Here is a 16,457-nt window from a genome sequence, read left to right as displayed (position 1 = left end):
AAATACTAGTAATATACAGTCATCATGTAATCAGGTCAGTTGCCAGTATGGTGGAAAATGGACAATGGCTGTATTGTATAGTATTTTACATGTTGTTCTGAAACCCAATAAGTATGCCATTGATAGGATTACAGATTTCTGAAGTGTTTTAATACTAGGGGACATTGTAACTTTCTAAAGAGCAGGAGAGCCACTTGTATAGCATTAGCATACTTGCCAACACTTCAACATTGTTAGGATTGTATAGTACTTGAAGTGCCTGTTACTACATGTATGTTGGAAGTTTTATTCCTTGAGGCACTTTACCAACCATGCAGTTCAGATTGAATAGATGTGGTAGTTGCTCATGTTTTGTTTGGCCCCCTTTCCACCAGACAGCTATCACTAAGGGACCATACAGCTGCCAAAAGTGGATAGGTAGAATATGATACAAGATGGAAAAGTATGATTCAAAATACACAAAACATTTTTTTAAAATTGTTCTTTATATTTATGAAATTTGTTGAGCGATCTGTCAAATCTTTGGTTGCTCAGCAGTTGCAGCTTTTAGCAGCTATAGAAAGAGTATCTTATGTGCAATATTATCGTGTTGGCACTTCATTGTTTCTCCTCCTACAGCAAAGATGGGTGACATTGCTGTCAGCAGAGTTTCCAACCCTGGCCATGCATGCAAGTGTTACCAACCCGTTTGGCAAGGGGGCGCTTATTCAACTTCTCAGGCAGTTTGGAAAGGTGCGTAGCCACTGTTGGTAGAAGATATTGGATTATTTTTCCAGCTATTATTATGTATTGAGGGAAATATTTCAATATATGCTGTAATTTTCAACAGTTTAGTATCATATATGTGTATTATATTTGATATATGCATGTACTGTATATGTATATGCTAACAATGCTAACACTTGAAGTAGACTTAATTGTCTAGTAAACTTGGCGACCATATACTTGAATTGGACCACAGTCAAAACTGCCCAAGATGTTAAGTCTATGTAGACAGGTGGTAGTTTTTTGGACAGGATTCATAATGCTTGTGTTAGCAGGAAAAATTAACCAAAAAGTGGTCACATTGCCCAGGTGGTCCTTATGTTTTAGACATGGTCACTTGTTTAGGTTTAACTGTACCTTAGAAAGTATTCAGCGCCATCTTGAGTACCAATACTGAAAGAGGCAATCTGGACTCCAGATGTTAGAAACTCTGAGTCTCACTAACATGTACCATGAGTCGATGACCTGTTTTCCTAGACTAACAGTATTGTGCCCAGATTTCCTACAGAAATGAATATCCACCCTGTAATATTTTGAAATGTTTGTGGAAAAAAGTTTCAATTTTTCTTTCTTTTTTTCTGTTTTCCAGCTGCATCAAGACAAGAAACAGATCAGTGTTGGTCTGATCGGTTACCCAAACGTGGGGAAAAGTTCCATCATCAACACTCTGCGTGGGAAGAAGGTGTGCAATGTGGCACCCATAGCTGGGGAGACCAAGGTACGCAGACTTCATTTGATACATGTATATTTGTTTGGCTGTATAAAGACATACATACATTTACCCAACTAGCAGAAGGCTAAGACAAAGGGCTAGCCCTGATGACTGAGGATGATGCCTAAGGGCTGAGGATGATTCAGAATACACTGTGTTGTTAGTCACAATATTATGTCATATACCCACCTGAGAAAACACACATTTCAATGTGAAATGCACCAGAAACTGAAAAAGTTTGGTGCCCTCAAAGAAAAAATCATGTGAGAAAATCTGTATTTTAATATCACATTACAGTATTCAAATTTACGACAGCAGTGCACATGGCTTAAGCAAAACTCAAATCATTATAGGCTTACAAGTAAATATAACAATTAAAGATTAGCAAGTTTTTTGCTTTGTACATTCAAGATGTTTTTTCTGGAGATTGTGAATATGCTTGTTTTTCCTCCCCATGTTTGTAGGTGTGGCAGTACATCACCCTGATGAAGCGTATCTATCTGATTGACTGTCCAGGGGTCGTGTACCCATCTGAGACTGAGACGGAGACTGAGTTGGTGCTCAAGGGAGTGGTAATAATAAATTTAGTCTACTTCTTTGACTCTAAGACTCAGTATGAAATACTACCAATATTTGCATGTGCTCACTTGGTCAAGATCTTTTTAGAAAAGAGGGCTGTCAAAGTTACTTTCAGTTGGTTTCTTTAGTTGATATTTTTTTAGTTTCCACAAACTTTCAAGGCAGATTGATTCAACAGATTTTATGTACAATGTAGATTTAGACTATATATACCTTATTTAGAATTAGATAGTCCCTTGTTGACTTTTGCTGGGACTTAATTTTGCAGGAGAAGAGAAAAGGTTTTTTTCATGGTGTTTAAAGTTTGCATTTGAGACAATTCTGTACAGTAGTATGGTTACTGTAGTGATACATGAGAAATACATACTACCAAAATAAACTACTGCAAACATTCCAAGATTGACTGCAGTTACAGTATTCCTTTGAGTCAACACATTCTTCGTCTTCTAACTCTTTCATCTTCATCATTCCTCAGGTCAGGGTGGAAAACGTGAAATTACCAGAATACCACATCCCAGCAGTGTTAGAGAGAGTCAAGGGGGAGTACTTAAGCAAGACATACAAGCTGCCTGTCTGGGACGGACCTACAGACTTCTTGGAGAACATGGCAAGAAGAACAGGCAAACTCTTAAAGGTTCGAGTACTTCAGGGTTCTTTTCTAAGACGGTTATACTACAAGTAATAGGAGAGATTTTTTTATATATTACCTCCATTAGTAGAACTACTGATTGGATCTACATTGTACAAGACAGCCTGGCTTTGGAAAGTGATAATAACAACTCCAGTCATGGTGAAAAACATACCTGTGTCCCATGTGTGTGTCTTCTAATAGCTACAGTTTACAGTCTGGTGTTTTTTGTTGTTGTTTCCTAATCTACAAATTAAAGCTGAATAAAGAACATAAAAATAACAAGCAACAAAAACAATCTTTTATAACATCTTAAAAATCGAAAACATATGAGATCTGTCTCTGACTTAGCTTACACAGGGTTAGGCATACAGTTGTATCAACCTATAACATATTTCCCTGATATACCACTGCAGGGTGGTGAGCCTGATGTGAGTACCGTGGCCAAGATGGTGCTGAATGACTTCCAGCGGGGCCGCCTGCCATACTTTGTTAAACCGCCAGGGGCTGATTTGGAGATACAGGTATGATTGATTCTGACAACAGTGTTTAGAAGCCCCCTTGTGGCAAGGATGGGAAATGCAGCCCACCACAACTATGCTTTATTTTCTTTTTGAATTTCTTAGTTCTAGGTTTGGCATATGCATGTTTTATCAGTTTGAATCAGTGGTAAAATGGCAAGTGCCAAAACTGCTTTTGGAAACAAAGTGCAAAATGTGGTTTGTAGGGTTTTTCAAAAATTGAATTTCTTTATTTGGGGTACAATGACCCATAGCATGACAATACACATAGCTGGGCTGTCTCCAGGACCCATCTCCCTGTTTCAGGACAGTAATTTGCTTGAGTAAAAAAAAATTTACATTTACCCCATCTGTCCAAAATATCGGACGTTTACGACATGAAATTGATGAAAATGTATTTTGGTGAGCTTAAAATGACAGATTTAACAATGGCAACTAGAGTTCCACGACCTCATACCTTCGCCAAATGATTTTAACCTTTATGACTGACGTATCAGGAGTGATTGTCATCAATTATAAATCATACCAGTTGATCTTCTTCACCCCAAAAAAAGTATGAACTTAACAAAGAAGGTTATGCTAACAAAGTAACATTTGTCTTGAATTATGCAAATGGGGTCCTTATTAGCATAATTTGATTCAACGATGTTCACATTCACATAACTTCCAAATGACACAAGTATGAAATTGCCATCATTTACCTGTATGGAAGTATAGTAGTTTCTCATTAATTATGCAAATTAGGCCTACATTTGCATATTTTTAATGTATCAAATTCTTCAGTAACAAATGTCACATATGTCAATAGTCATATCATGGAACACAGTGGGTTTTTAAAATTGTCTCATTAATTATGCAAATTAGAATCTGATTTGCATAATTATCGTCCAATCATACAAAGCATCACGTAAGCTATCTACATACCAAAAATCATTACCATCCATCAAGCCCATCTTGAGTTATAGTGTTTTCTCATTAATTATGCAAATGAGGTCTTCATTTGCATAGTTGATATCTATCAATATTTCTCTCTTCTTCAGTTACATATGTCACATGTTTGAGAGTCCTATCGTGGAATTTGGCAGATATATAAACTTTCCTCATTAATTATGCAAATTAGATACTGATTTGCATAATAAGTATCTAATCATGTACATCATCACTCAAGCTATCTACTTACCAAAAATCATAACCATCCATCGAGCCCTTCTTGAGTTATTCCCTTTCAAACTCTGAACCAAAACCTGATCCTGCAGTTCCAAAAAAGCCGCTAGGGGGCCAAAACCTATACCACTTACTATCTGTCCAAAGAGCTATCTACCACTCAAAAATCAGTTCCATAGCTTGTCCAGAACACGAGATATCGAAACAGGAAGTTCCGCTGCAGTACCGTAACAAGCCGCTAGGGGGCTCAAAATCTAATCATTTCCTAGTCTCATCAAGACCTACCCACCTACCAAATATCAAGACAATCCATCCAAGCCCTCTCGAGTTATGCTGTACGTTACAAACAAACAAACACACAAACACACACACACACAAACGCTACCCTCTGCATAACCTTCTCAGCGAAGGTAACTAATATGAGCTTCCAAAGAATGATTGCGGCAGAAAAAATTTAAACCTGGAGACAGCCCTGACACATACAAATATACTAACTAAACACATAGCAAGTTATATACCATTATGTCATACCCTCAGAAACCATCAAAGTCGACGGAAAGCTCCAGTCAACCACTCATCAAGTTTGTACCTGCTGCTGGTGAGACTGAGGATGAGAGCACCTGTGCAACCACATCAGAACCAGAGACCACCACAGAAACAGAGCAGGAAGATGTCCCCAAGTCTCCACAGGAAGAAGGTTCAGGCCTGACCAACAAGGAGAAACGGTTACAGATGAAGGTAGCCAAGCAAGAGAAGCTTGATAGGAGGCAACCCAGGGTAGCCCAGGACTTGAGTAAAATCGTGGTCGGGCTAGACTTCTTGGGTGATGATGTACAACCCCTGGAGCCCCAGTCTCCTGGAGTGGTCAGCACCATGTCTGGTTACAGCGCTGATCAGAGTTATGTGTCGGAGGATGATCTTGGGAGACATGATGGTCCAGGAGATGAGGAAGAAGAAGAAGAAGAAGAAGAAGAGGATCTGCAGCCAGAGGAAGAAGAGAACCAATCAGGAGTTAGCAATGAAAGTGAAGATGATACTAAAGATAGTAATCAAGATGAAAGCAGTGCAGAACCACAGAAGGATGATAGTCCATCACAGCTTGGAGAAGAGGTAGAAGTAGAGGACAGACAAAGTAAACAGGACAGTGCGACAAGAGATCCTAGCAATGAGAGGCAGAACGAAACACTGAGTGCCACTAGCTCTCAGCCAAATAAAGGAGATGTAAAAGATAGGCAGAGCCTAGCCAGTCAGTACATAGAAAAAAGTCCAGTAAGTAAAAAGGTTAGAAAGGCCATGAAGAGGAAGCTTACTCAGATGTCCACATCAGGAAAGTGGGTAGCCTCTGCAGTATCTGAAGCCAGTGCCTCTACACCTGTAGCCTCTACCAGTGGCTGGAAAGTACAGTCTACACCTGGCCCGGCAGAAGGTGGTAGCATGGAAAGTGGCCGTGTTTCTTCTCCAAGTATGAATATGCCTCCATCTGATACACAGCTTCTGCAAGCACCAGGTATGATTCTTGGTCTGTTCATGTTTTCAACTGAGACGTTTCAAATGAGCCCACGTTTGCTCCATTTGAAGACACTTGAAAAATATTTAGAGTTAAGGTTAGGGTTAGCAACCCTAACCTTTAAACACTCATAACTCTGGAACAAAGCATGGTCTTTGAAAATGGCTTTTAGATTTGTATACTAAGTATGTCAAAGGTGAATGCCCCTGAGACATTAACAAACAGGTCTGGACATGCGGTTTAATTTTAAATGCATGGTCTAGAGAATTGTTTATACATGTAATTTGATTTATATGGCCTCCACCTTTACACCTTTGATAAATGTACAAATGTACATTAATACTACCCACAATGTATTTCACTGCGCATGCATAATTGGAACCAAGACCATGCTTATTGCATGTAGATATCCTCATCAATTTGGCAAAATGTAGTCATCGAACATTAATACAGTACATTTTGATTTGAATCAAGACAGTGCAACAAATAACTTATTGGCTAATACATCTTGTACCATTTGGAATTTGACAGATTCAGCACATTGTGATAAACCATATCATGTCCCCACTATGTGAGACTTTACCTGTGGTAAAATCCCCCTACAGTCAAAACTACCTAAGAAGACCGCTCAGGGGACTGATGAAACCTGGTCCATGTGGACAGGTGGTCATGTCAATAATGGTGGTCCTAATGCTTGTGTCAATGGGAAGATAATCTAAGGGACCACCAAAAAGTGGTCACATCGGACAGTTTGTCCTTATGTAGAGGTGGTCACTTCTGTACGTAGGTTTGACTGTATTTTGAATCTTATTGTGCAATATGTTTAAAACTTTGGCATTGATTTATTTTTAACCCAGATAACTATGCTGTGAAAGTGAGCCCCCATGTCTTCTGTTTGGAGGCAACTCCCTCTCCCAGCAAGAAGTCCAAAACGACAGAAAATGTCGCTGTTGAGCAGAGTGAGAAAAAGAAGAAGTTGACAGCAAAGCAGGTAAGGATATGTACATGCACATTGCACCAACCTAAGAATAACTCTTATTAAAGGAAACAATGGCATATCATTAGCAGACTTTCTTTCTGGTCTATACCCATGCCCATGTCAATTTCCAAAACCAGATGTAGAACTTGGCCTGACCTCTGATGACCTACTGGAGTGGACCAGACTATGACTTTTATTGTTGTTGTAGTTGCAGTTTTTTTTTTATTATTACTATTTATTGTATGTAACTGTACATATTATGATACAATCCAGTGGTGGTCACACCATTGAGGTTGGCTTTCCATGTTTGATATAAATGAATAGATAGGATTTACATTCTAACATGGCATATGAGATGATTAGTACATTGTATAATGGTTACTACATTTTATAATTGATGGTTCCGTGTTTGAACAAGTTTAGGTAAGCATTAATATTTGTTTCCTCTTCAGAATCTGTTGGAACCAATACTGTAGGTGGGTAGGTGGATTGAAAAACAGTTGTCAGTGACAGCTACCTCATCTTATCATTACCACCATGTTCTTTGTGTTCCATCTACAGAGACGGAGTCTAGAACGAGCTCAGAAGACGAAGAAAGTCGGAACCCACTACTACCAAGAGGTCAATGTAAAGAACAAAAATAGAAATAAAAAGAGGGACACGCCAGGCAAAAAAGCTAAGAAGGGTAGAAAGTGAGATTTAGACAATGCCATGTATACTTCATCACAAAATATAGACTGAATGCATTTTCCTAGCATAAATAGGAGTTTCTGTTAAAAGTTCAGTCCTGTGATAATTGTATTGTTTCATTGATCTGTAATAGATTACGAAAAAAAAGAAGAGGAATACAGTCTACCATCATGATACATTTTATTCTAATAATACAGATAATAAAAATGATACAAAAACAGAACATGAGTTAAACCTCAAAATTGAAGAAGATAATATGTTCTTTTGGATTCAAATCTCAGACCATATTAATTATGTTATTAATATTATATATTTCCATGTATTTCTATAGACCAGAATCTGTAATGTACATGTTCAGACTGATATTCAAGCCTGCAAACTTTGATTTGATGATTATTGGTAGATTAAAGCAAGGAGGTTAAACCTCCTTGATTAAATGTGCACAATGAAATAGCCATCTACATTGTACCTTGAAAGAATAGATCATTGAGGTATATCAATTGCATTTGGTATTCTAAAAACCTTGCATGTGGTAGGAGCACATTTGCATGGAATAATATCATACTGCTGTTAAGATGAACTTATTATAAGTACTCATCAATAATTTTTTTCCTGTATTAGAAATTGGCTGATATTAGAACAGACTGATTTAGAAGGTCTCATCGATACTTTCTAACTGTATTAGAAATTGGCTTGCGGATAACAAGCAACTTCAATTTGCAAAATGTTTGCATTCATTTGGATCTTTTTTGCAGCTAAGTTACTTAGCTGCTTCCATATTTTGAGTTTGTCATTCTCTAAGTAATATACACATTATTTTAATTGCATTTAGAGTAATACCCTTCCTGCCATTGTTTGAAATTAAACAAATGTACCACTGATAACAGGGTTTGAAATACTGGATGCATTATGCACTTGTGCAACCAAAATTGAAGCTGTACATCTATTTTTTGACTGTGGGTACACTGTTGCACCTAGATCTGTGTGTACAATAGCATACAGCATATTCTTGACATTTAAGTTTGAGAGAATAATAAATCCTTTGTTCTATAACTTGTTAAAACGTTATAAGTTAGCTATGAAATCAAGTTTTTAAGAGAACAAGTAAGGTTTATAATTATGTTTTGTTGGCATTCTACTTTATGTTATGCACCCAAAAGTTTTTCTGTGCACCTAAATGTGCACTAGTGCACCTATAATTCCAAAAATAAATTTCGAGCCCTTACTTGATATTTCAAAGTAACGTACATGTGACTTTTCTCTTTAAACTGTATATACATGTATTAAACTTTCATTTAGCTTCAGACTTTGAACTCTCAGCGGCAAATAAATTCATTTGGTGGCACCTGCTCAAGTTTCATTCCTGCCAGCCGTTTTGGCTGGGAGCACGTCATCTCTTCTTTACTAGTCACCCGCACGTTCTCCTCCCCTGCCAAAAGCTCAGTCAGCCACTTCAAACGACAATCACATGACCATGGGTTATCCTGCATGGAGACTACCCTGAGATACCCCCCGCTTAGCGTGGATTTGTCCAAACTTGTTAGGTTGCACCTGTCCATGCTGAGCATTTTTAACTTGGGCACATACAGTAGGGCCTCCTTCTGAATTTTCCTCAGCCGTCGGTTCCCAGACAGCGACAGAAATTCTAAGTTTGGCACGTTCAAGAAGAATGTCCTACTGATGGTAACTAACCCTGGAATAGCACCAATGTGGAGAAGTTTAAGCTCCTCCAGACCTTCAAACGACTGTGGCGTCAGCAGTCTGACAGGGTTCCCGCTGAAGTACAGGTTCTCCAGCCACGTGACGCGCTTAACCGCCATCGGTACATCGCGGAAACGATTAAAAGTCAAACTTATACTCTTCAAGTTCTTGTTATACCGAAAGAGGTCCTCTGGCAAGTCTCGTAACTTGTTCATGTCCATGGAGACGCCCCACAACTTCTGTGAACCATATATGAGATCTCGATCCACCCTCCTAATGCCCATATCAAACATCTCAATGTACTCCACGTTATACAGGTACGCAAACAAGCCACGCGGGACTGTCTTCTGTGGCATCCTCCCGTACAACCGTAGCATGCGCAGTGTACCGATGTGTAAGGCTGACGAGGGAAGGGGAGCCCTGGGGTTGTCATACTTCATAACAAGGCTCTGTAGGTTCCGCAGGTAGTAAAACGCGTCTAGTTGCACTTGGTAGATTCGATTTCCTGCCATGTCCAGGTACTTTAGCCTGCTGAGATGCTGGAACATGGAGCGTGAGATGACGCCGAAGTGGTTGTTGGCCATGTAGAGTTTCCCCAGGTTGTAGAGACCGAGGAAGGAGAACTGAGTGATCCCTTCCTCTGTCAACATGTTCTTGTTAAGGTTCAGTTCCTCCAGCCTGTCCATCTTACTGAACACAAAGTCTGGAACCGCCTGTGTTGGGAGGAAAATAAGACAATGGTCTGAAGTGTAGATCAAAATGGTGTACTAAAAGTATAATATGTTTACACACACACAGAGACTGTCATGTTGTGCCAGAAATTTTAAGAAATGGCGCAATTTGTCGTCTAATTTTCTTCAACCCCATCTTGAATTGTTCATTTTCATTTTAGTTTAAAAGAGTAATCAACCCCTACAGTTCCAAAAAGGTGCTAGGGGGCTCAAATGTACGTCACTTCTTCATAAGCCCAACAGCCACAATGTATCATCATTCTACCTTTGGAAAATCATGACCATAGCATGTCCAGAACACTAGATATCAAATCTGGAGGTCCTGCTGCAGTATCATGGAAACCCGCTAGGGGGCCCATTATTCAATCAATTTTTTCATGCATTTTGCCAACGATCCCAACATACCAAATACATGTATTATAAAGATCCATCCACAGCAAGTAACAGTTAACAATTCATAAACAAATACTAGTACTGTTCATAGACAGACACACACCGAAAGACATAACCTTCTTGGCGAAGGTAATAAGCTACCTTGATCACATTGTTGCTGTAGTCCAGTTGCTTTGTGCTTTGAGGTAGGTGTGGTGAAATTTCCCTGATGTTCTTCCGTCGACAGCTGACGTGAGGGAGGAACTTGTAACACAGGCAGCGGGGCGGACACCTATGGGGTCTTGCCTTGTCCTGACATAGCACAGCGGAGACGAGCAAGAGCACCGTCCATAGTCTCGTTCCCGTCCTCATAGTTGGGCTTTATTTGATAAAGATAAGTCGTGGGTTATCTGGTTTGTATGCATATTCATAGGGTTATGATATGTTCTTATATTCCATACATCTATAGAAGAAGAAATGGAAGATCTCAAATTCTGTGAAATATGTTTGTCAATTTCTTGTTGTATTCATTATTGTGAATTTCTCCGGCTGTCTGTGCATTTTTCTATGAAACTTTGGACCCGAGCTAAGCCTGTGGCACCAACTTAGGACACGGGCCTAACCAGCCTTGCTTTCCCACCTCACATCCTGCCACTGCAATATTCAAATGACTGCGAACACACACGGAACAAACAAACACACACAAAGAACAAAAACAACGGCGGTATCAAGATGCAAGACAATTAAAAGTTCGGTACGTACTGATGTTCGCACAGCGCTGAGGTTTACCGTGGGTTTGTACCAAATGGGGTCTGTGCGTTTAGACTCGCTTCATGATCCTTCATGGCACGACCGAAGTTTAATACACGTGCCAGAGTGCCATTAATATTAGTAGTATGGCCACGGCATGTAAATTCTATTAAATTAAATTCTCGGCAGACAGTGGCTCCTAATATAATGCGATGCGAAAGAAAAAAAACTTGGGCAAAAACAAAACAAGATGATCTGAGCTTGCAAAAACCGAGGCCACAAAACATATCACCACCAACTAGTCTTTTATTCCTATGTTCAAGAAGTGCAGAATATGGCACTCAGTAGTGTGATAGCCTAGTATCACTGTAACTACACTCATGGCTTCTACTTTTTGTCACTTTTAGTACAAGTTCACTCAATTTAGAGTGGGAAGAACTTAAATCTTGTATTTGTCTGTTTTCTTTGAAGTCGGGCGAAAATGAATGCGCGCGCGGCTGTCATCGAAAAAGTTTAGGCTTTTGAAGTTTTAGGCCGCAAACTACCAAAGTTTACTTGCTGTGGGCTAACTTTTTTTGTACACAGCCTACTATGCCCTACTGTCCTAATGTTTTCGTGAACAATACATCGAATGGTTGAAGCTGCGGACAGACAGACACTTCATCTGGCATGGCTTTTCCCGCATGTGTCCAACCTGTGGGAGATGGGAGCACTGTCACTGAGGGCGCGTGGCGGGCAGATGGTAGCCTGGAGTCCAGCCTTGTTAGCTTTGGTCCGCTCCCAACGGTCAACGGCGAGTAACGACCGTTGGGAGCGGACCAAAGATAACGGGACTCGAGGCTAGGCTAACCATATAAAACCTATCCGTGCTCGATCATTAACCTTTAGGCTACAGCGAGTAAATTTTATAAATGACATCAGCGCGCTCATTAACTTGCAATATATAAATCTTTCATTAATTTTCGCCTGAATTGAAAAAAAGAAAATAGTATTTTTCCAATGACAAGAAAGTACCAAAATAGAAAAAATGTTTCGAATCGTAGTCTTGATTATACTTGTAGACGTGACTCTAGTCAAGTGACTCTAGTGAGGTAGCTATGGTTGTAATTGTTCGAAACTAGTTCGATAGTTGTAAAAGTAGCACCAGTATGGCTGAGCCAAAAGTGTAGTTGCCAACTTGATAAGTGATACCAGCCCATCGCACAAGTGTCACTTTGTGCACTTCTGGAATACAGAAATAAACACTTGTTGTCTGTGATACCAGATTTGGTCGCCTCAGGCTTGTTACCACGTCTACTGGTGTTTGTTATGAAATTTAAGCCAACTTATTTTACCCATCTTGTTGTTTTTTCACCCTCCCGCATTGAATTTAAAGTCTGCATTAGATGTACTTGCTCTGGCTGTAGTTGGTTTGCCATCAACGGGAACATGATAATAAACGCAGTGATTCACTGATACCGCATTCCGAATTCTCCGGATCCGTGACACCCGGGAACTCTTCCCTTATCCAACGGCCCGTACCCCACACACACACCCCAAATATCTACGGAGAGGTCGAAAGAGAGATTCGGCAGCTATGCATATGACTTACAGCCTACTAGGATACCAGGCTAGCACACCAGCCATAATCAACATTTTCAAAAGCACGATCTCTAGACGCGTTTACAAAACGGCCCAGTTTGTTTATTCACTGTAGGTGCCTGAAGTGACTCTATTGTATTTTTGCCATAACATCATTTTCAAATGGATCCATAAAAACGCCTCTTAGATAAATACAATCAAAAGAAAAATATCATTCATCATGCACTTCCTCATCCATCTTATAGTCCTTAAGCCGGGGCCTAGCCTAGACCTGTACAGGTCAGAAAGAGCGCTCACATAAGCGGGTTAGGGCAAAGGAATAACCTTCTAACCCTCTTCAGTCAAGTTCCCTTAACCCCGACATCTTTTTTTACTTAACCGTTGACCTTAACGGTCGTAGCACCTGTCGACGAGGTTCCTCCGCTCGTAATTTTTTGAAGACGGTTGACTTTATGGCTATGTTCTATCTCTATAAGATACCTTTGTATACATTTGTGCATACGTACAGGAAAACTCAAAGCAGAAAAAAGCTATTCAGGTTCCTTTTCAGTTTTATAATTTCAGTTGGACTCGAACGTTAACGTTGATACATTAATTTGTTTAGAAAACGTAACAAACGTGGGGAAAAGACATACAAAAATTGTGAAAATCTAACGATATCTTTGAATTGTGTTCAACTGCGATGACCGATAGATAAAGTCTTTATGGCCTTTCAAAATGCACGTTTTGACGAGGCGGCCGACTGGCTTCGGAACGCCGCCGTGCTTGGCGAAACTCTAATTTTCACCGAGACGAATTTGAAATCTCAGTGGACCGTCTGAAAACTCTTTATCCTCAACACTCCTTGGCTAGTGCCACAGTCCAGCTCCCTAAGGTCACCCTTTTGACGGTGACGACAATTCCTATGCGACCCAAGTTGAACAGACCAACGTTTGTATGATTTGATAATTGGAATATGATGCACGATGCAGAAGTATGATTTAAAAGACAACAAACCCTACAAAGCGTAAAAAAAGATTCGTTCTTTATCTATGAAATTCTAAGAGCGGCCTGTCAAATCTTTGGTCGCGCAGCGGTCGCAGCCACTGGAGGCTGCGACCGCGCTACGACCGCCGAGCGAGCAAACTTTCAATTGACAGGTCAGATTTCATGGATAAAGGAGGAATTTGATTGTTAGGTTTGTGTGTTTTGTTCTCTTTTAAATCATACTTTTACATCTCACATCATATTCCAATCTTCCAGTCAAGGATGAAATAAATCTATGATTTTGGTCGCTGTACGGTCGCTCAGCGATCGCTGTCTAGTGGAAAGACCAGTGGACCCTTGGTGAGGGGGTGTTAGTGCTCAGCAGTCTTTCGTCACCGTGTTACTAACAGCGGATACAGCGGATGTTTAAAGTCTCAAACCACTCTAGAAATGTCGTCAGCGCAGGTGCCCGGCTGACCCTATTAACTACTGGAACAGATCTCGGGGTGAGGAAACTAAAAACATATAGGGCAACGGATCGTTTGAAGTTTGGACTTAGTTTATTTTCCACACAGCTGAGTTTGAATGGCATGGGTTGTACTTGATATATGAAGCCGGGCATTCCGCCTGGGATGCTGGCTGCGGGCGGATTGTGTTTCTTGCATGGCGGAGAGACTAAGCCTTCTGCCAAGTCCAATGTCTACAGTATGAATCGAATTGATATGAAGAGGGTATATATGTGTTCACAGAACACAGTAAGAAAAAGAATGAATTAAAGAGTAAGAATGCCTTGGTTGCCACTGAAACATTACTAAGTCATAATGAAAACTGCATCATATTTAACCAACACACACGAGTATTAGTGTGGGTATTAATGTATATGGGGTTGGTCTTTCTTTTACTCACTTGTGAAAATAGAATTTCCTCTTATACTCTCGTTGCAGACTATTGTTTCTATTATCATTTCTATTTTCTTTCATTTCTACACCTATAAATATGATTCAACCAGGTGCCTTGAATTAACCAACAGACTCCCACAGTTTCTTTCTGACCAGACCATACATGGCGCATTTATTGGGCGTTTGCCATGTAACTGGCCTTGACTTACTGACTATACTTTGGTGCATTTATTGGAAATTTGCTGTGTAATTTGACCCTGACGTACTGCACTGACTATACCTGGGTGCATTTATTGGGCGTTTGCCATGTAATTGGCCTTGACTTACCGCTTAAAGTTAAACAGACCCACCTGTGGAATTGTGCTAGACGGTATGGTTGTGGTAAACCTGGAAATAAGAACATTAAACCCAGTTTAACCCTCAGGTAACTAGGTTAACCCTTGATAAATAATGCCAAAACACATACGCCAGGTTAGCACCCAGTTAACCCAGGTTAACCCTCGATAAATGACCTAAAGCGACACTCACGACTGTATGTATAAATCAAACGCAGTCTGTACGTATGTGTAGAAAATCTTCAACCTTCAGTTCATGTATATGTTAAAATGAATCTCTATCCATCCAAATTAGCCACCTTAAACAACTTAATGTTACAGACACACACCGACACACATAACACACGACGAAACACAGACCGAAAACGATACCTTTGTTTTCACGGAGCCTTACACTTATACACTTTAAGTTTTTGTGTGGTGGCAGTGTGACCTGTATAAGAGATATATAGACACACTGGGGTTTATATAGATCATCCTCATTTCCAATTTTACCCCCCTGAGAAAAAAACAGGGGCTGTCACTCTTTCAGGAAATTGAATCATATTTTATGCCAGAAATAGTTACTCAGGCAACTGGATAAAATTTTGAATCATATTTTCTTTTTTTGTTCGACTGCTCAGACTCAAATCGCCTTTCTTTCGACCAGGGCTCTAAGTCGGTCAGCGTGGTTCTCTAGCACAAGTGGTTATAGGGAAACAACATACGGTATATTGATAGTTTTTACGATTCAGCAAAAAGGCAATATTGCATTGCTAGCTGACTTAAGCACCTGAATATGTACACCTGGCTTCACTCGCACACCGTATTGACTTAGTAGTCCGCGCCATTGTCTAGTTACCACTTCTGCCACGTGGCACTTTCCCGACTTTCATTCAAGTTAAAGTAACAATTTCAAAAACATGAAGGTTGAAATCCTACCTTGGTGTAACCGACTGGAAATGTAGGATGTGCGTCTTCTTCAGGAGAGGAAAGGCAGTGAACTCACACTGTGTCTCAAGACGCTATTTGAATAGCGACTAGTGATTGATCATGTGTTGAGCGGGCGACTAAGACGCGACAGACAGAACTCTCTACACAACAACGCCTCTGCACCTTTAATACAGACGGTCTCTTAGCAACCGTATGAAAAATAGACACGGCACGATTCTGCGGCATGTCGATGTCTCCCAGACCTTTTTATGTTGACCTGAAAAATCTTTTACCCTTATGAAACCCACTCGTCTCGTAGAAAGTTCCCCGGAATTCCTAGTGCCTTGTTCCAGATACGGAGGGACACCCAGGTCCATTGCTGTTGGCACAGTTTCCAATGGGATCCAGATTGAACACTCCGTCAGTCGTCAGCCGTTGGTTCGTCACTGTTGCCAAAAGGGGAGGAGTAAGTGTAAAGGGTGAGATCATATTCACACGGTGTGTACAAGGCACGCACCACCTCCTACTGCCCTATAACGTGCATAATTCAAAGCATATATAAGAGTAGAGTGGAGAGCGCCACAAAGGGCGGTTTAGAACAAATTTTTCACCATTCACGGGGTCATTCACGGGCACTGACCGCCTTGGCATGCCAGCTCAGACCG

The 16,457-nt window shown here is 40.3% G+C and overlaps 2 protein-coding genes across 2 annotated transcripts in view; one reads left to right on the top strand and one right to left on the bottom strand.

The window, feature by feature from the left end:
• The window catches only part of LOC136428016 (uncharacterized), a 29,309-nt gene extending 20,415 nt beyond the window's left edge, over positions 1 to 8,894 (top strand). Inside the window, exons 9-16 of the mRNA XM_066417257.1 lie at positions 619 to 732; positions 1,355 to 1,483; positions 1,942 to 2,049; positions 2,532 to 2,690; positions 3,101 to 3,208; positions 4,907 to 5,876; positions 6,734 to 6,867; positions 7,417 to 8,894. Of these exons, the coding sequence (XP_066273354.1) occupies positions 619 to 732; positions 1,355 to 1,483; positions 1,942 to 2,049; positions 2,532 to 2,690; positions 3,101 to 3,208; positions 4,907 to 5,876; positions 6,734 to 6,867; positions 7,417 to 7,551 (1,857 nt within the window). The 3' untranslated portion in view covers positions 7,552 to 8,894. The remainder of the gene's footprint in view (positions 1 to 618; positions 733 to 1,354; positions 1,484 to 1,941; positions 2,050 to 2,531; positions 2,691 to 3,100; positions 3,209 to 4,906; positions 5,877 to 6,733; positions 6,868 to 7,416) is intronic.
• On the bottom strand, positions 8,862 to 16,231 carry LOC136428017 (leucine-rich repeat and immunoglobulin-like domain-containing nogo receptor-interacting protein 1). The gene is made up of 3 exons (XM_066417258.1): positions 15,802 to 16,231; positions 10,512 to 10,728; positions 8,862 to 9,959 (listed from the first exon to the last, which is right to left on the bottom strand). The coding sequence occupies exons 2-3, from the start codon at positions 10,719 to 10,721 to the stop codon at positions 8,862 to 8,864; spliced, it is 1,308 nt and encodes a 435-aa protein (XP_066273355.1). The 5' UTR covers positions 10,722 to 10,728; positions 15,802 to 16,231.
• Positions 16,232 to 16,457: the final 226 nt, after the last annotated feature.

This window comes from Branchiostoma lanceolatum, chromosome 2 (assembly GCF_035083965.1).
Source record: "Branchiostoma lanceolatum isolate klBraLanc5 chromosome 2, klBraLanc5.hap2, whole genome shotgun sequence".
Lineage (NCBI taxonomy): Eukaryota > Metazoa > Chordata > Leptocardii > Amphioxiformes > Branchiostomatidae > Branchiostoma > Branchiostoma lanceolatum.
Note: the sequence above shows the minus strand (reverse complement) of the source record. Positions and strands in the feature narration are given on the sequence as shown.

Bases quoted from the DNA above. Each gene is read 5' to 3' on its own strand.
- LOC136428017 (XM_066417258.1), bottom strand. From the start codon at position 10,721: ATGAGGACGGGAACGAGACTATGGACGGTGCTCTTGCTCGTCTCCGCT. The intron at 9,960-10,511 runs GTAGCTTATTAC...CTCCCAACACAG, and splicing joins ACAGCAACAATGTGATCAAG to GCGGTTCCAGACTTTGTGTT.